Source organism: Sinocyclocheilus rhinocerous, unplaced genomic scaffold (assembly GCF_001515625.1).
Source record: "Sinocyclocheilus rhinocerous isolate Xijiao unplaced genomic scaffold, SAMN03320098_v1.1 scaffold1268, whole genome shotgun sequence".
Classification (NCBI taxonomy): domain Eukaryota; kingdom Metazoa; phylum Chordata; class Actinopteri; order Cypriniformes; family Cyprinidae; genus Sinocyclocheilus; species Sinocyclocheilus rhinocerous.
Genome location: NW_015664016.1, coordinates 1025061 through 1046325, shown reverse-complemented (window position 1 = coordinate 1046325; position 21265 = coordinate 1025061). Strand labels below are relative to the sequence as shown.

The window sequence follows — 21265 nt, the reverse complement described above, 5'->3', positions numbered from 1 at the left end:
GAGTAATGATGCTGAAAATTCAGCTTTGCATCACAGGAGTAAATTACATTTTACACAATTTTTTACATTAAAAACTCTTATTTTAAATTGTAAAAATATTTCACAATATTACTTGTTTTTACTATATTTTTTGATCAAATAAATGCAGCCTTAATGAGCATTATTTTTTTTTCAAAAACATTAAAAATATCTTACCGACACTAAACTTTTTTTTTTAATAATTTTAAATAATATTAGAAATATTATACTTTTTTTTTTTTTTTTTTAATTTAAAATGTTACGTGATCATCGTTTTGTTTTAATCTTTTAAAACCCTACAGCTTTTTGTTTATTTGCGCTTATTATTTATTTTTTATAGTGAGATCTCAGATTCTGCGACTCCACTGTATATATTTCATACATTTATTGCAAAAAGATTTGACTTGCCATGCCGTTGATCTACATTAGCCATGAGCAAATCTTTGTGACTGTGCATTTGTTATCGAGGTCCAAATGAAAAACCTTCAAAATCATAAATATTTCCAACGGTGTGTGACCCGTGTGTCTCCAGGCATTTGGCTCCATAATTACTGTTGTCTTTGCCTTTATAAAGATGCTCATGGCAGGTGTGGCACAAAAGGTTCAGGCCTAATCCGTCTCTCCGTTTCCCCACACATATGAACAATTGATCCCAATAGTCATATAAAGTAGTAAACATTAATAACTTAACAATTCGCTGTCAGTTCTGAGCAGAATGGGCATTACAGTGGAATAACAGCACGGGCGGGCGGCACTTTTAATATCTCTGAGTGTGTCTTCTGCTTTCATACCAAAACCCACGGAATGCAATTACTGGATTTGGGAAGTGATCTCATTTTGCAGAGTGACATAAAGGAAACTCAAGGAAGCTCACTACATTTCATTTCTCTATTTCTCTCTCTCACACATTTCTTTTCTCTCTCCATCTCTCTCCAGGCTGGAGAATATTAAACCTGAAGAAAGTGATGTGGTAAGCCTTCCTCACTGGAGAATTTCATCTCTGATTGTTCTGTGTACCCTTTTTGTCCGACTGTCTTAAATGAAAACACAGCCACAGAAAAGGCTTGTTTTGATGCTTATTCTGATAAAAAAAAGTGTTAATTCTCTGTGCATCTGTTGCACATGAACATAAATGATACCTTAAATCATATTGCTATTTGAGGAGCAGTTTTTGAACTGTGCCTCTATTGAGAGTGGTTTGCTAATAATTACTTGACGTAATGTCTTAAGTTGCTCTGTTTCTTTCATCAAAAATAGCATATAAGTGGCCATTGGCATCAATAGTGAGATGCCAAAATCTTGCTGTAGTTACCAGTATGTCAACTATTAAAATGTCAGGAGTGTTTACGGCCGTATTTAACATTATAAAGGCTTCTGTATCATCATATTTGATACACACATTTCTCTAAACTATCAATATGATCAAAACTTTGCTGAAAAACCTGTACGTGATCTATTACATGCCTTCTATGTGATTGATACTGACTTCACTGATTTTTATATACTGTAAATGTAAGAATAACTTGTTAGTAATATTTCAAGATGAACACTTAGAGGACTGAAGCAACTTAGGTTTACCTGATTATCCACATGTAACTCATGTAAAAATCATGTTAAAATATGATACATCAGGCTTTTGAGGAGCATTTATTTGTACATCTCTCAGTCATCATTGTACTGCATTGCATGCAGAGCTTTGACCAATAAACTAAGCACTGAAATATCATTGTACTCAGACATGTTGTTAAGAGATATATCTCTCCTCCTGCGTTTTAACTCCTCTGCAAGATGACTTTGATTATTGGTCTATTAAAGCACATACATCTGTGTTTATTCACAGATCCTGCACTGATTTAAGAATCAACACACCAGCTACCTAATTCACATGTAGGGACAAATATTGCTGCATAACCTCAAATATTTGGTATATCGTTCCTACACACATAATTCAATCAAATGAAAACAAACAAGCAGGTAGCTAAATATTGACATCCAGATATTCAGCTTCATCATAGAGTTCAAGTGTGGGGCAGTGGATGTATTTGCTGGGATTTCTTTGTTGATAAATGCTGCCTACGTTTCATAATTGGTGTTATATAATGTGGTTGATTTGATTATTTGGACACAGAATTGTATCGAACGGTCATGTGTTGTTTTGGGTCAGCGGGTAGAGTGTGTTGTAACTTTTATTAGGTGTGATGGTACAGGTCATCAAGGCCTTTCTGACTATTTGGTTTCCCAGACTTGTGACACTCAGTATTTTAGACGGGTAATTTACTGCAATCAATATGAATGGATATGAGGTGGTGTTTACTGGATATGAATAACGCAAAACTCTTTTATATTATCAAAAACATTGGTAATTCTGGCTAAAATGTTGACATTTTATAAATAAAATTCTGCAACAAAACATAGTGTAGATAAAGAGTAAAAAAGGCAACTGTTCATTTGATTGTAAATTAATCTGTGTAGGTGGTTGCCAGGTATAATGTGCTCTAAAATTTCTGTGGTTGGATACGCAGGAATATTTTTGATTGAAATGATTTCCATCTTCCTTGTGGTGACCTGCTTTGGTCCTTAAATGCCCTGCCTGACAGAAGTGAATAAGCAGGAGACAAAAATAGCCATTGCTGCAAACTGAACAAATGCAGCTACGTGGAAGACTTGCTGTGCTACAACACCTCTACATCTCTTTTGTGTGTGTGTGTGTAAACTCAATGAATAATGGCAGAGTTTGTGGCATAAGAAACACAGTTGCTTAGTTCCGACACATATACAGTTGTAAAACTCAGACTTTTAACTATTGAGTAGCCAGTCCACCTAACTGGCTTATATCTACCTGTACTGGAGAGATTTTTTGTAAGCCATATTTTGTTGAAAAAATGTATGTCACCATTCAAAAGTTTGGGATCTTAAGATTTTGCATTTTTGAAAGAAATCTCTAATAAAATAACTGTTTTCTATTTTGAATATATTATAAAATGTAATTTATTCCTGTGATGCAAAGCTGAATTTTCAGCATCATTACTCCAGTCTTCAGTGTCACATGATCTTCAGAAATCATTCTAATATGCTGATTTTATCATTAATGTTGAAACAGTTGGGATGCTTAGTTTTTATTATTTATTTATTTATTATTATGCTTTTTTTGTGTGTGAAAACCATGGTTGATTTTTTTCAGTTACGTTGTTGAAAATAAAAGTTCAAAAGAATAGCATTTATTTGAAATTGTTTAATTAAAATTTAATGCATCCTTGCTGAATAAAAGTATTAATTTCCTTGAAAAAAGTCTTAATGACCCCAAACTTTTGAACAATAGTGTATTCTTAAATACATTTTTTAAATCAATTTCATGACATTTTTAACATTATATGCTTTTATTGTATTAAGCAATGCATTTTTAATGTCCAAAGAATGTAAGGGAGTCTAAGATAAGGACTTATTTGTTTAAAAAATGAAGAAGAAAAATGTTTTGGGAGAAAAAATTGATAAATTGAGACCTTATGCTTAGTTTTCGCTCTCTTCATAAATGTATTTGTATCACTCAGAGTCTTCCAATCGACTGTGTCCTTTATTGGAGCTAGGCCAGACTCATAAAAGAAAAAGCCAATGGCAGCTCGACCATGACAACCTGTGTCAACCTCTCTGATATGAGCAGAAGGCCAGGTGTCAGTCTTCTAACTCCGCCCAAAACCCACCAGCACACGCTGCCAAACGCCGCCCTGCTTTTTCATTGGGGCCAAAAACCTGAATCTGTGGGGCAATTTCAGAAGTAAGTTGCAAACCCCATGCCTAATCCCTCTGAGACAGGAATGGGTCCTCTCTCTATCCTCAAGGATATCTCCCTCCCCTGCCGTTCATCCCATCTCTTTCCTCATCTCGTAGGGATTAGAGCCCGGCTGCAGGCAGAGGGCCGCCACATCCCTTTGGCCTGCCAGAATATGAAAAGCTGGATAAGTGCTGGAGGAAATAAATCTTATTCTCACTTCCATCCTCTCCTCACAGTTAACGCGGCGAATAAGATCCGCTTCGTTATGTCCCTGTGCCGGGCGCTTATTGAATTTCTCTTGATCTTGATAGAGTGCTGATGTTAAAGTGAGAGGGGAAATGAAGTCGAATCTCGTGGTGAATTAGGGTTGTCTTGAGATCTTATTCTGCTGATTTTTTTATGCTCGTTGTGCATGATGTGACATGGTTCAGACCTCTTGTGTTGTTGTGCTGGTTAATATTGATTAAAAAGTTAAAATAGATTAATATGTTTGTTCCTACGCCCCGTTTCGCCCCAACTGCAGCTATTTGTGGTGCCTTTTGTGTCACCGCAAAGGTGCATTCTGATTAAAATACGTATGTTTCCCCCTAAAAGACATCTGCTGCCCGAGAACCATAACTCAGGCTGACACTAAAGAGGCGCTGTGTGTTTTGTCTGGACGGCGGTGGTATTATTTTAGTCTGCAGAGGAAAGAGACAGGAGTGGGGTCGGTGGCTGGGAGGCTTGTTTGCGCCGGCGCTACTCTTTGAGACGGCTGAATGTTGAAACATTGGGACTCGTCAGGCCGTGGGGATGGTTTACATTCCTGGTAAGTGTCCGTCGATCCTGGAATGTGCACATGGAGAGGAGCACATATGAACTGGTAGAAAACAAGCCCGCTTACAATAATACCCACCAAAGAGCTGGTCATGTCGGTGTGTGTTTAAAGTCTGTCTGACAGCCCGCCAGAGAGTCTTGTACTGTATGGAAAAATGAGGATAGGCTTTGTGGACAGAGAATTATGTATAGGCACTTGTGGTATGGATTAAAAGTACTATGTCATATTTGAATGCAGTGAAACGATTTTCAGCATTTTGTATTATATAATAGTTTTATTATTTAGGCTATAGTGTTTGAGCCACTGACACTGACAGTTTACCCCGGAAGAATGTAAAACCACTTTGCCCTATACAATTTTGGGAAAAATGCATTATTTAATAATTTCACATTTACATGTCATATTTTGCGTTAACAATATTTATTTAGGTACATTTAGTTGAGCTATTGTTTTCACAGTTTACCCCAAAGAACTGTAGTATAATTTGTTGGAAAAATGCAGAATTTAGTAAATCTTAATAATTTACATGGTTATAAATGTTTCTTACTTACTTTATTTATTTATTTAGGTTCATTTTTAATCATTTAATTATTTTTTAATTATTCGTTTTTAAAATAAATATGCTTTGGCATGTAATTAATTAATTAATTTATTTAGGTTGATTTTTACTTTAGATTTTAGGTTTGATTTTTTTTTTTATTCAATTATTTTTTTTATTAATGTTTTAAATGAATTTGCTTTGGCATGTAATTAATTAATTTATTTATTTAGGTTGATTTTTACTTTAGATTTTAGGTTTGATTTTTTTTTTTTTTCAATAATTTTTTTTATTAATGTTTTAAATGAATTTGCTTTGGCATGTAATTAATTGTACCAATATAACATTACTATTAGTACTATTAGTGGGAACATTTTTATAATTTTATAATTCCTTCGACAAATAAATTTGGTTTTAAAAATATTTTTTTATATTTAAAATATTAAAATATTTGTAGTTTATTATTATTAATTTTACAGGTACATGCGAATAAATAAATAATAGTAATAAAAAACAACAACAAAAAAACTTTTATGGCATCTCTCAAACACAAGCAGTTGTCTGCAAGTTTTTAAAATATATGAATACTACTGAATTACTGAAGTGGTTTAAACGACTTCTCTTTCCACTCTATAGATGTTCCACAGCAATCTCTTGAATTTCGTGCATATTTTTCTTCATAAGTCAGTGATTTTATTTTTGAACTGTACCACAAATGAGTCTGTCCGTCCAGGGATCACAGACACAAACGGAGAGTAATATCAGCAAGTGTGTGCTGAGGTTCTTACAGTAAATATAGTAATAACTGAGAATGTAGGTTTATACCCTGCAGAGATTTCACCTCTCTTAGAACACACTTGCATACACATGATTTTTCCATGTGGCAGTGCAACTGGTTTTCACATGGTTCCTGAGTCAACTTTAATGCAGATATTATTTAAACGCTTTCAAAAAAGTTATAATCGTATTTGTCCACCAGTGTTTTGCAGTTTAAATTATTCTGTCAAGATAATAACCCCCACTCCTCAAAAAAGAATAAAAAAACAATTATATTCCATAAAATGTATATATAATAAACTATAATGCATGGAGGACATTTCTGAGAAACATCTGTCCCACAGAAACAGTGCATTGAAAGTGACCTAATAGAATCATTTAACATCATTTCGGCTTGTGTACTGTAGTTAATGCAAAAGCAACCAAGTGTGAAAGCAAGTGTCTTTTAGCTGGTCTAATCACCTGGGTGGGTAAATTCTGATTTAATGCATTCAGGTAATCCCATTTCTCTCTCTTCCCCAGTGCAAGCGTCTGGAACAAGAGCTTCTTCGTGTGAAAGAGCCGTGCCATAATTCTGCAAACAGCAACCGCCACCTGGCCGCCCAAAACAATCGGGAACGAGCGAGCAAGGTAAAACACACAAACACACACACACACACACACCTCCCACGTGGGAAGCAGCCTCTGGAAATGAATGTCATGAACCCCCGGGTTAGCCTGCGCTAGCTTTCAGCGAATACACGTAACACGCCAGGGTGTTTGCCAACAACACCATTCTCGAATCCGACCTTCACCGTACGTGCAGTCCCGCATATGATGCCTCTTTATCAGCCCATCATTACGCTCTCCACTGTATCATTCATTAACTTCTATTTGCTCTCTCCTGCTCTTGTTTTCCAGTGATTTGCAGCGATAGACTGACGGCCCCGGGTGTCTGTTTGACAGGGTTTTAGGATGACACAGGCCGGTCAGTGTGCTGCGATGCCTCGCCACGGGTCTGTCAGGGAGACGCAGGGCAAACACGGGCCTATTTGATTTGCTGTATTTATCTGATGCAGCCAGAGCCCTTGAGTTTAATGCAGAGTGCTGTAAAAGGGCTGTCATTAGATAGAGCTGAGCAAACACGTGCTGAGAGAGACTGGGCCGAGCAGGGGGCTGGTTTCAGCAGGGGTGCTGAGTCAGGGCCATGCCCCGGACCTTTAACACACATTAACACACTTACAAACCTGCATCTTAAGTGAATATACGAACGCACTAACTGCATTTGATGTCATCATCCACTTAACCTCACCACCCACTGGGCTGATGATGTCAGAGCAGAGGTTGAGCTTGTGTTATTGTTAGCATGGTGACAGTTTTTATTTGATTTAATTTGATTACTTAGTGTGTGTATTTTTCCCTTCAACATACAAAGTTTTATTCTTCGCATATCTATATATCAGTGTAATGGCAGTGAGATATTTGCTGTTATTTAACTTTTTTGGTAATTGATTATGATAGAACCCTCTCAGAAAAGTAAATAAATTTATATTTATTACCTAGATTTATTATTATTAATGATATTAATAACAAAAAGTTAATAATATGTCTAGATAATTTAATAAATAATCAAAAGTAAGTTAAAAGAAATAATTTATTATTTAATTTTAATTGAATTATTATTATGAATAGCGATAATAATAATAACAACAAAAAGTTAATAATATAGCTAGATAATTAAATAATGATCAAAATAAATAACTTTTATTATTTAATTTTATTTTTATAAATTATGTATATTATTATTAAAAATTGTATTATTTATAAATAATAATAATAATTATTATTATTATTTATTTATAAAAACAAATGTTAATTCATTTTTTATTGTTGTTGTTGTTGTTTTTGTTTTTGTTAAATTGAGCCCTAATTTTTAAAAGTTTTTTTTTATTTTTAAAAGTTAATTTAAGAAAATGTATTTCAGATTCTTACTTCATGCGTTTTCTAGGCCAGTATTTACTTGTTTTGATGGTGTAGCCATATGATGAACACGAAGCAATGGTGAGGGGCAAAACCGATCATATAATGGTATTCCAGTTTCGTGACAGATTTTATGATTAACAAATAGATGCTGGGTTGTTTATATTTAGTCGTAATGATGTGGATTGTGGTCTGAAAATGCTGGGATGCAACTGTGCCACATGGTGACGATTACCGGTAGATATAAAATAATAATTATTTATAATCTGATAAAAAGGTCCAGTCTGACTCCAGGCAAAGCTTTCTGAAGATTAAAAATATATATATTTCACATTTAAGACGGTTCGGCTGATGGCTTATTAAGAAATATATTAAATTTTGTTATTAATGTAGCACATTTAACTTTTTTGGTAATTGATTATGATAGAACCCTCTCAGAAAAGTAAATAAATTTATATTTATTACCTAGATTTATTATTATTAATGATATTAATAACAAAAAGTTAATAATATGTCTAGATAATTTAATAAATAATCAAAAGTAAGTTAAAAGAAATAATTTATTATTTAATTTTAATTGAATTATTATTATGAATAGCGATAATAATAATAACAACAAAAAGTTAATAATATAGCTAGATAATTAAATAATGATCAAAATAAATAACTTTTATTATTTAATTGTAATTCATTTTTATTTTTTTATTTTATTATTATTTTTAATAATAAATTGTTAATATTATAAATTATTATTATTAATATTAATAAATAATAAATGGACTTCCACTTATCGATTGACATTTTACTTTAAAGAAAGCCGGAGGAAATCTGCAGGGTGAAAAAAAGAGTTGAGTTTAAGATGATGAGCAAAGACTTATCCATCTCAAATCTTTATATTTAGCTTTTAGCTCACACTAACTTTCAGGCATTTCATTTGGATGATTAATTTCAAGGTTTATAATCGCCACACTCTTTAGAGATAGAGAACGTTAACCAGTGTTCTTTTTGATCATGGAAATTATGATCAAAGATAGGCTAGTTGTTTTTTCTTTTCTCTTTTCAATTAAGATGTAAATTAGGGGCGTATTTAGCGTTTGTTGTCATTTCATCATCATTTTTCACCAGAACAGCAAAGCACCTGCAGAGTGTTTTTTTGGCTCGTGACTTTTGTCAGTTGATAGCACCCGGGGCTATTCCTTGTCTTATCTCTTCAGTCTGTCTCATTTTCACCTCAGCACATGTACAAGAACCTGTTCAACAACCATCTCAGAGTCGTCACAATACATTTATTGTGGGTCAGGTTTTGCTATCTTTGTGGCCAGCAGTTGCCCACAGTAAAAAAATGACCTACAATATAGTCAACATGGACTAAAAAAATGAAATCTAAAATGGCCAGAAGGTGTATAAATGGGTGTGCATGTGTTTTAAGGTGGAAAAATGATCAGACACACATTTAATCTATGTGCATCCTTACCCCTTGCATGTTCATTTTTTAGCTATTTAGCTAATTTGATTACATTTTTAGCACTTTTTAACACATTTAAAGGTTTTCTGCAGAATTTCTCAGATTTTTCCCTCCGAATTAGACACTGAAAATGCTAAATGATCTGCTGATTTCGTCTGGGCTCTTCATTTTAGAAAATATGTTAACAGGAAATCCTGACAATAATTTAAAATGTGTGTGCACTGCAGGTTTGTTGGGACCAATTTTATGGTAATTTCATAAGAAGAAATGTCCTGACACAAAACAAGATTCATTAAGGGACAAAAATGACCAAAAATTAATTGTTACAGTTAAGGTCCTTGCACACTGAGTCCGAAACTTTCGTATGCGTTTTTCCGTTTTTTTTCGTATTCGTCATCCTTTCCTATCAAAATGCTTGCTACGGATGCGAAAACGCAGAAAATCGAACCTGGTCCGAATTTTTTTATGACGGACGAAAGTTTCGGAGACAGTGTGTAAACGTGATTGACACTGAGGTCGGTCGTATTTATTTTTCAACGTGCGAACATTTCGGACGAAAAATTTGGACTCAGTGTGCAGAGACCTTTAGTCTGTAATGATTAGAATTTGCTTGCATTAACATAATACAGATTCATACTGTATATATTCTGGTTGGTTGGCTGGTTTTAGTTTGAAGAGCGTGAGTCCCTCTAAAAGAAATGCTGAGTGGGGGATGTGGACGAGAACCACCTGTGTTTGCTCTGCAGCTTTTCTCTGCGCATTGACCGCAGTGAAGTGATCTCACACGCCTGCTCCTGCCCCCATCACTCTCTAGGCCTAGACCTCACCTTTAACTCTGATTTCATCTGCTCTGAACCTCATGGACCATTAAATGTGGATAATGTTATCTTTATGGCCTCTTTGCTGTCAAGTTTGCCCAAAAATGCCCTTCTGTTTAGATAGAAATATTGAAATTCTGTGGAACACAAAAGTAGAAGCTGTAGCCCTCAAATCTCATTTGCACTTGTGTGCATTCAAACCTGCCAGATGTAATACCAGTGAATTAATCCCAACATCTTGTCGCGTTTGAATGTTTGGAATATTGCAAACTAGTTAGGCTATATGAACTGCTTTAATGATACTTTTATGCTTTTTTGACTTTGATAGTCCCTGTTCACTATATGCTTTTGTCCTATTAAAAAATGGGTGCCATTTGCTTGTTGTAACTGTTCCAAAATAGACGTATTCACTGAATCTAATAACATACATATTTAACTATTCAAAATGTGTTGTGGTCAATCTCAGATAACTTTATTTCATTTTTACAAGGTTTCTAAGTGGAAAATTGGTGCATTGTTCTCAGTCCTGTTGTCTTTTAAAAAGCAAGTTTAAAAGCATGTCAAGTAATTCCTTTGTTTTCCTCTTAAGAAAGTATTTATTTTAAAGAAATGGTTGGTTACACGTTTAAATAATTGATATTTGTGACTAAAAATCATTATATTTATTTATGAAAGCTGTATTTTCAATAAAACGCAAAGCCATTTTTTTTTTCATTTTAAGGTACACCCAAACCTCAATTATTAATTAAACAATTGGATAAATATTGGAATTATTTTGCAGAATTTTTTTTTTGTGTTCCACAGAATAAAGAAATTCAAAGTTTTGGAATGATGTTTGGGTGAATAAATTATGATAATTTACATTTCTGGGTGAACTTTTGTCTGATTCTCTGTTTTATGTCTGAGCTGTAGCCTAACGGCACACATGCTGTAGACACATTGAGCACATTGGTGCTCATGCATTCGAATCTGACCTGAGTGCATCATGTCCTGGTTTCATTCCCCCTCAAATAAATGATAGTGGGTCCTCATAAAGATTGCATAAACCATCTCTTTCAAAGCATGCAGTTCTTTGCAGATATTTTAGTTGTAGAAGGTGTGGGTCTTATAGGTGTTTTAAAGCCAGGGGCATCAGCTCTGCTGTTTTGTGCTGACTGTGTTACGAGAGAGATTTATGAGTGTGTTCTGCGGAGGAGGGCTCTTTGTTGTCAGACAAGGATGCGAGTCTTTTGTCTCTGTCCTGGCGAACTGAATTTGTTTGATCATACATCATCAGGTGACACAGGCTTGGAAATAGAGCAGGGTGCATGTGTTTCACAGGATTAGTTCTTTATAATGAAACGCCTGTTGAGTCCCGTTCACAATTTTATTTTACATGTGAAACACATTAAAATTCTAACGACAGTTAGAATAAGTATTAGTTTGGTAATAGTTTAGCAGATACTTTAATGCATTTATTAGAAGTTGGAAAAGTGCAGGCTAGAGATGCGAGTATAATCTGGCAGCAAACTATTTCCCTTGTGAAAAAGATGTACACTTTAGCATACTTTAGCAATTATTACGGAAATAATATGTTAAAAGAATATACTTAAGTGCATACTTAAGCGTATGTTAATTGCAATTAAATGAGAATGTATTATAGTTGAAATTAGATTTTTTACCCCTCATGAGTAGGAATTAACAAAATCTTCATAATTTTGACATTTTTAACTATATTGTCTTTGAAATATGTGTCCTGCTGAATGTTCTGACAAGTATTTATGGTTTCATTTATTTATGATAGTTTCATTACTGTTGTCATTTAAGTTGGAACTTGTATGCCATGTATTTAAATACATTTGTAATTCCATTTTTTTAATGAAGAAGTAATTTGGTATATTTGAAAATATATTAACTTGTGAATATTAACTATAAATATAAACTTTCCATGCACTTAGGTATGTTAGTCAAACATCAACATACATTAAGTGTACTACTTTAAAGCATGACAAATAATAATTTAACATGTACTTTAAAGTAAAACTTTTGATTTGACATTATCACAAAGTGCAGTTTTTTGTGTACTTAAGTGTAAGAAACAGGAAAGTGTTTAAGTACACTTAAGTGGACTTTTATTTTATTAATATTATATTATCTGAAAGTGTAGTTTAAAAAAATCTTCTTTTAAGATTTGAAGTACACTACAAGTGCACATTCAATAGTTAAGTTCACTTAGATTTTTTTGAAGTTGTAAATAAAACAAAGATTATGTATGTGGGTGGCCATATGTTAATGTGGTTATTGCTATGACGTAATAACCATTATGATTTAACACATTTTTGCAGCTTAGATTTCATAAATGGTCTGAATGACGTGCTTTGTGACTGTTTAGTTATTTCAAAAGAGCAAGAAAAATCCTGTTTTCCTTGATATGTGCCATCTAATATTTTGCACAACCGCTTATAAGTGGCAGCGTTCCGTGACCTCTGACATGATACGGGCCGTGCAGCTTTAAATGAGCTTCAGTCAGAGCGACGGAGCGGACTGTGACACCGCTGATAACCTCCATCACATCCTCTTCTCCCCACTGGGTCAGAAAGGCCACGACTAGCCCACCTCTGCCCCACCAAACGCTCGCTCATAAAGGTCAAGGCTGCGACCCTCCTTTGCAGGGCTTAATCTCTACAGGTTAACACGTTACTCTGGGAACCTAATTTGGATAATATTGTAATGAATGCTGATAAAATACATAAGATTAAAAGAATTGTGCTTTGAAGTCGAGCTCCCCTCCCTGTTGGAGAAAAGTACATATTGACTTTAGAGGTTTGAGGCTTTTTGATGTTCTCTTTGACTTGCGAGACCTGCACTCTAGTAATTAGAATGACTGGGCCTGCACCAGTGGAAGCTGCATGTGCTTATGGGTAAAAGTGTTTCGGGGAATTAAATTCACCAGGCGTTCGAGTCATATCTGTTTCCGTTACAGTCATGCGTTGTGCTGAGAAAGCATGCAGACTTATCTATAGCATGCAAAGATTGTATTTGCATTTGTGTCTTTAGCCTGCAGTTGAAGATTTTTAATCACAGGCCGCATTAGAGATGTATAACGGTGCATGCTTACACAGCTAACGGAATGTTCTCAGAAAGTTCTGGCAAGGTTCTCTCAAAATTATGAACAGTTATTCTTCCAGTAATGTTAATAGAATTTATTTAAGCTTGCCTGATTTTTAATAACACTGTCAAAAAACGTTAGCATAAAAACTTTATTTTTTTTTCTTAAACATTTTAATTGTTTTTGCATCCAAGGTTTTTTTTTTTTTTTTTTTTAAATGTTGCTACCTACTGCTTTCAGATGGTGGAGAAAACATTCAAAAGTAACATTTCCATAATGTTTGCAGAATTATGAAATTTAACGTTCTCTTGTGAAAAAGTGAAAAAAAAATTTTTTTTAAACCTTTAAACTTCTGGTCAATTTAAATGTTCAGAGAACAGTCAGAACAAGGTTTTCATGATTTATTGAGCATGTTAGCAAAACGTTCTTGGAACACATTTAAAAAATATATTATGCATTGTTGCGAAATAACTTAATATGCATTTCATTCCGAAATAACTTAATAGGATTGTTGGCAGAACATTCTTAGAACACATTCTTATAAAAAACTATTTCTGCATCGTTCTTGGAACTTTTTCGGAAACATTTTAATTGTTAGTTATTTTAGTTTGTCTAACATTTAACATAAGAGTCGCTGCTTACTAGTTTCAGATGGTTCAGAAAACATTCTAAAGTGACATTCCCATAATGTTAGCAGAAGTTTAAAATGGAATTTTCCCTTAATGTTTTCTCTAACGTTCACATAACCAAGAAAAAAAAAACACTTAAAAACTGGACATTTTAAATGTTCAGAGAACATAATGTTTTCATAACTTAATTGGTTCATTAGCAAAACTTTCTTAAAATATTTTTTATTAGCTGGGCATGTCGCATGTCACATGCCTGAAACTGACATCATTGTGAAGCATTGTGGATTTTGGCTATTGTGCTCCAGTTGATTTTAGTGAAAAAGAAACTCCCATCCAGTGCATCTTGATAAGATACGGCTCTGTTTCAAACAGGTGCCAAATTGAATGTGTTTTGCAGACAATGCATCCAGTTGGATGAAAGCTTTCAAGCTTTATCGCAGTTTATGATACACCCCAAAGATAAGGCACGGACAGCATTCGTGTATTTTTGAAGAAAACTGTTGAAATCCCAAGCCTATCAATGACACGCCTCAATTCAACAAACCCTACGGTATAGAAAAAGTTCTAGAGTCATTCATCTCCAGCACTTATGATAACTCCACGTCTTGCATTCATTTGAAGGAATAGTTCAACAATGAAATATAAATATTGTCATTATTTACTCACCATCATGTCATTCCAAACCTGTATGACTTTCTTTATTCTGTGGAACACAAAAGGACACACTTTGATGAATGTCTGAGCTGCTGTTTTAAATATGACAAACATATGTGATTTTTACTGTTACGCTGTGCTAATGGGATAAAAAGCACTAAAAAGTACATTTAAAGGCCAGTTCACACCAAAGAGCATAATTATATTGATAACTAACTATAAAATGTTAATAATCATTCTATAACACTACACAATGGCATTTGTCATTCATTGCGCAACATTCCTTTATATTAGTATTTTTCTCCTCGCCCAGCTGTTGATAGGATGAGCCCATCAATACATCTGTTTCAACGGCAGGTCATTAGCAGGGGCTTTATTGTGCCGCAGGTTTAGGCACTGCGAGGTAGGGGACAGTGTTTACCCGGCCTTCCCCGCACCCACCGGCCCAGGGATCCCTCAGTCTCACGACACACCGCTGCTGAGTAGGTGCGGAGTTAAGAGACAATAGAGTCAATTGGAAGCCCCTCAGACTGAGTCTCTCCTTGTGTGCACACAAACCAATAAATGAAGTTCAGGTGGGGTTCAGATAGTTATCGGTCTGACATCGGTGATGAATAAAAGCTGAGTTCTGCCCAATCTGAAGTCGAGAAAACAATGAAATGAGCCCATAAATATAAAATGATGTTATTTAATGTTTGATTGCTCTTCATTCGACCAGTATGCTTTACGTGACAGTAGGAGAAACCACTTACGTTAATGCTCGCAATAACGCTTGCACGGCAACACTGAAAATCTGGCGCATACCTGCATCATATTATGAATTCTGTTCTCTTCCGTGCCGATGAAAGCACGGTCCATGCAACATTTTTTGTTTATTTGGTTTGATTCATTACTGTTACAACAATTGATTTGCATCATATTTTTAGTATTTGTATTTTTGTATTTGTATAGATCAATATATCGGACAACTGATCGTCAAATATTTGGCCGTTTTTTGACTCCGCATTGGTGAGAAATCATGTCCGCTTGGCTAATTAATTTTAATAGTACCCCATTGTCAGTTCCACAGTCTACCAGCAGTTAGAAAATGTGGTTAATGCATAAATATTATATATTATTTCTTAGAGTCTAGTTCACATGTCTCGTGCTCTATATTTGACGTTTTCTCATGTAATATGATTACTTTGTATGAAAAATAGACCACAATTTACCTAGTATTTGCAGAAAGTCTTTCCTTTCCAGTCTCAAATCTCATTTGCACTTCTACTGGAAGAAATCTTATGATTTCTGAAGATTTTGAATATTACACGCAAGCACTTTAAGTGCTTATTTGTCTTGTTTGAAAGTTGAATTTTTTTCCCCCCATACAATAACATGGAGATCTGTAAATGAAAGAATTTTTTTGTGGGGGTAAACTATTTCTTTAAAAGAAAACGGACATGTTGATCCTCTGTCTTTCTCTTTTAACCCCCCTCTTCTCTGTTTATCTCCCCAACTCTCCCTGCCATTGTCCTCCCTCGTCTCTCAGGAGTATATTGCAGGCCTTTACAGTAGCACATGTTGTCATGTTTGTTTAGACAGTCTCCATTGTGTCTGTCTGAGCTAGGAAACCATCAAGTAAATGTGAATTAAATATTATATATTAATCTTAACAGTTTTCATTTATGCATTATTAATTTTATTTTATTTTACTTTTTTTTTTTTTACTGTTCGGTCATGCGATTCTTTGTTTCTTGGAGGTTTAGTAAATATTAATTTATAAACTGTAAAAAATGTGGTTAATGCATAAATATTATATATTCATTTCAGAGTTTTTTGAGCATTTTTTTTAGCTAGGAAACCATAAAGTAAATATGAATTAAATATTATGTATTCATTTTAACAGTTTTTATTTGTTTAATTTCAACAGATTTATTAATGTTTTATTTCTTTTCGTTTTTTTCTTTTGCTATTAGTAAAACTCATTGACTGTGCACTAATTCTCCTTATGGAATTCTATGTATTTCTTTGACGTTTATTTAGGAGACAATAACGTAAATAAGTAATAATTATGTATTCATTTAAACTATTTTTATTTATGCATTATTTATTTTCCTTTTTTATTTTATCAGTATATTTTTAGGTTTTTTTTCACTGGTAAAACCCATATCGGCTGTGCTGTTCTCCTCATGTAACTCTTTGTGCTTCTTAAAGGTTTTGTTTTTTGTTTGAGCTGTCCATACATGAACAGTGTGTTGTAACAGAGCGCGATATGATCTGACATGCATTTCTCCAATCTCTACAGCTTGAGGAGGAGCTTCAAGAAGCTCAGAGAGAACGAGATAAAGCCCTGCTGCACAGTCACACAGTGGAAGAGGAGCTGCAAACCTTACGCAGGTATCACAGGTGATCCACCTCACCTTACACTGCACAGTAACTCCTTAAACCACTCACTTGATGCATTTTACAGTTTGTTTGAGTTGTGGTGGAGCATGAACCTGCTGTGACATGCCTTAAGTGTTCAATGAACTTACAAATAAACAAAGGTGCAGGGCAAGGTGTTCTGAAGGAGTGTAATAATTCAGGTGATGGATAATGTGTTGATGTTAGTGCAGGAATTAGGAGGAAGCCTTTGCATGCCATTCCAGAGGTGAGGAACCAAGAGGGCTTTGTATTGGAGGGTCCAGTCCATCATCTCTGGATTCTTGAGGTTTATGCATGTCACAAGAACCATAGTTGGTAATGCTTTTAGGGAACACATATGCATTATTAACAAAGAGTTTTCCCTCAATAAACTCCTAATTTGCTGCTTATTGATTGTTGTTTGAAGTTGTTAAGTTTAGGTATTGAATAGGGTTAAGGGATCTAGAATATGGCCATGCAGAATAGTCATTAATATGTGCTTTATAAGTACTAATAAACAGACAATATGCTAGTAATATGTATGCTAATAAGCAACTAGTTAATAGTGAATAGTGTTTTCTAATCTAAAGTGAGTCACGCTTTATTTTAAGGTCCAGTTCTTGCTATTAACAAACCAATAACTATGATGTTTGCCTCAATAAACTCCTCTAATTTGCTGCTTATTAATAGTTAGTAAGGTAGTTGTTAAGTTAATATATTGAGTAGGATTAGGGATGTAGAATATAGTCATGCAGAATATGTGCTTTAAAAGTACTAATAATCAGACAGGCATACTAATTAAGAGTGAGAATTGGTCCCTATACTAAAGTGTTACCCCATAGTTTTGTCTAGCCAGACTTTTGACTAGTTTACAAACTTTCATTGTTGCAGCCTGGGAGCTCATAAACCTAACTTTGTTTCCCGTCCAACCATTTTACAGACCAATTTCCATTTTTTGTGCAATATGCATCAAGTGATCTGAGGTTAAGACTAGTACCGTTGTTCACCTACACTCTTAAAAATTAAGGTTTTTTATTGGCCTCTATGATTCTATGAAGAACATTTACCAGTCATGGAATCTTTCAGTTGCACAGAAGTGGAAAAAGGTTTTTTAGATTATTAAAATGGCCTTCAGACTAAGATAAATGGTTATTTTAAGAACTGTTCACCAGAAGGTTCTTTTATGAAACCTGTTCTTATCTAAACCTTTATTTTTAAGAGTGTAGGTACGTTAGTACACAATATAAACCTTCTTTTTACTTGTTTAACTCCTTTTGGTTATGTATTTGACAGCCAGCAGTAGAATAGTTGTTAATGAGGTCGTTTCTGTATCACAAAACTTCCATAATTTAAAAAGACCCTCATTGCCTGTCACTCGTTTCACCTCATTTCATTACTGATCGAAGCAGAAAGTATGAATCATGCACTGAGTCATCATCATCCAGCTTTATAACAGATTATGAACATTGAAACTGGCTTTTATGTGTTTTGTTTGCTTTGCACAGAGAAAAATAAATCGCTCGACTTAAGTGCAGTGAGTCATTAGATTACCGCAAACTCATGATCTCAAGGATTGGAGCGTTCGTGAAGTTGTGATGTCGAGCCACGTCTCCTGCAGACGCTGTCAGAGGTCTGTTCACGCTGGGATTCTCAGCGCAAAAAAGCCTCCAGAGGCACCGACCACAAACGTTTCAGCACCACCTAACATCTGATTGTTTTGGCCTGCGAGTTGAACTCTGTGCTTATTTAAGGTTTTATTCAAAATGATAGTCAGGGTCTTAAATAACCAAACCAAAGCTTTCCCAGTGGTCGTGATGGACTACCGCAGACCCTTTCTCCCCGGTTCTTGTCTTCCAGCCAGAGGGCTTGTTTGCTTTACTTGGGGTTTATCTGTCAGTGAAGACGGCTTTGATAGACGATATGGAGTAAATACATTTGGCTCATAAACTGGTCGTGCTGGTTAAGTGAGCTGCGTCCGGTTTCACCGAGATGTACATCCGTGTGTATCAAGGACTTTCCATTTGCATTCGTCACATCTTATTAGATCTCTTCCGCATCTCGTTGTGCATGATTGCGTGTTTGTGTTTCACTCCAAAAGGGTTTTACCACCCAGTCATGCCATAGGAGAACTTTTGCTAACACGCTGCAATAAGGTTTTTTTGAATAGTATTTATTCATCTACATTAATGCATACAAATTTTTACATATACATTTTTAACATTTTAAGTTGGATAAATTAACATTAGTCAATGTTTTATGGACAAACATGAATAGTGTGCTGCAAAAGTTTGGGGTTATTAAGATTTTTTAAATGTTTATTTTCACCAAGACTGCATTTATTTGATTAAAAAAAATAGTAATATTGTGAAATATTTTTTCTATTTTAATGCATATTAAAATGCTATTTTTTCCTGTGATGGCAAAGCTGAATTTTCAGCATCATTACTCCAGTCTTCAGTGTCACATGATCCTTCAGAAATCATTCTAATATGCTGATTTGCTGCTCTAGCAACATTTCTGATTATTATCAATGTTGAAAACAATTGTGCTGCTTAATATTTGTGTGGAAACCTTGAAATTTTTATAAGAATTCCTTAATGAATAAAAAGAGCAGCATTTGTTTAAAATACAATAAATTATTTGAAATAGAATTTATTTATTATAATTAAATTTATTTATATTTATAATTTATTTGGATAATTTATTTTAAATAATAAGGGTTTTTGCCACTTTTGTGCGATTTAATGCATCCTTGCTCAATAAAAGTATTAATTTCTTTAAAACAAATCTTGTGTATATTTATAAATTTCAAATTAATATTAACCTAGATTTTTTAAGAAATGTGAACGTGTTCACTGCAAGTTCATGGTACCTAATCTGTAAATTTATATTAATAAATTGACCCATATTTTAAAGTGCTTCCAAAGGTTTATAAAGCACTATTCTTTAGTTCTTTAAAAATTATTCAGAAAACAACACGGTTATCTGAAGAATTGTTATTGTTTTTTTGGTGTGTGTATGATGTTGGTGCTCAGCTGAGGCATATACGAACTGATTGTTTTGAAAACTGTCCTTCTAAAGTAATTCAGTTCAGCGTCTGGTGCTGCACACCCAAACTCACTTAATCTGAGAAGAGAGCTCTCACTCTTGTAGTCTTTTCTGTCTGTCCCAGCAGGAGGAGGAGAACGAGCACATTGTTTTTCTTTAGACAATCTGCATTGTGTGAGCGTCAGGGTGTCCAACACTGGTCCCCAGCCCCTGCCAATGTGGCTACAGCGCTGAACCTTTAAAAGGAGAATCCTCCAGGCCCAACAAAGGCCAGAGTATGGCTGCGTGTGTTTGCTCTCAGGATTGCCCGACCACCTCCATTGTGTCTTTTAGGATAACAGACAGTCTGTGTCACATGAAAGGGCAGCGAACAGATGAGAGAGAGAGAATGGGGTGTTAGAAAAAAATGTCTGTGGCGTGAACCTCGGGCTTTGATAGAACTGGCTCCGAATAGTGTAGCGTACACACGCTCCCCGCTGATAAAGAGAAACACTTAGGCAATTTTGTTCACTTGGGGTGGGTTGTTTTAATGGGTTATCATTGGCCGGCCGGTGACTGTGAGTTTAAGGTGCTTTGTTTGAGTGTCAGCCAGGAGGGAGACAGCGCTGGATAGACGTGTATTAACACCACAGGTTCCCGTACGGTCCAACTCCCCAGTGATCGCTCATTATCACACATGCTAACAGCTCGACCTGTCAACACTTGCAGCTCGATAGTCGTTAGCAGATACAACGTACACATACATGAGCTCTCTTTTTCCAATACTCTTGCACTACACCGTAAGCCAAAGAGCCCAGTTTCGATATTCAGCTCAAATATGATTTTTTTTTTTTTTCGGGTTTTTCACATGACCTTTTAAATCTGACCCACTGGTCTGAATGGTCCTAAACTGACCTGTAAGCATAAACCAACCTGCCCTGATATGTTCATCAAGAAAATCATCAACACATTTCATAATATCATTGATATTATATTATATTTTGTTATTTTATGAAATTAGAAGAAATAAAATCCTTAAACATCTATGGAGTAGCATCAACATAACTCTTAATGTTAATGCTAACATGTATTACATTATATGATAAGATTAGCATAAAAAATATTTTTATAGTTTTTAATACAATATTTTATAATATATATTTATGATTTTCTATAATTGTATATGTATATATATATATATATATATATATAATAAATACAATAAATATTTTAAATATACATATATACAATAATTAACTTGTATATAAATAAATATAAAATTAACTATATTGTTTATATATATAACTATATTGTTTTTTATATA

The 21265-nt window shown here is 34.5% G+C and overlaps 1 protein-coding gene across 1 annotated transcript in view; it reads left to right on the top strand.

The window, feature by feature from the left end:
- The window catches only part of mipol1 (mirror-image polydactyly 1), a 70573-nt gene that overhangs the window by 37626 nt on the left and 11682 nt on the right, over nt 1–21265 (top strand). Inside the window, exons 9-11 of the mRNA XM_016539660.1 lie at nt 955–988; nt 6442–6549; nt 16817–16908. Coding sequence (XP_016395146.1) covers nt 955–988; nt 6442–6549; nt 16817–16908 — 234 coding nt within the window. The remainder of the gene's footprint in view (nt 1–954; nt 989–6441; nt 6550–16816; nt 16909–21265) is intronic.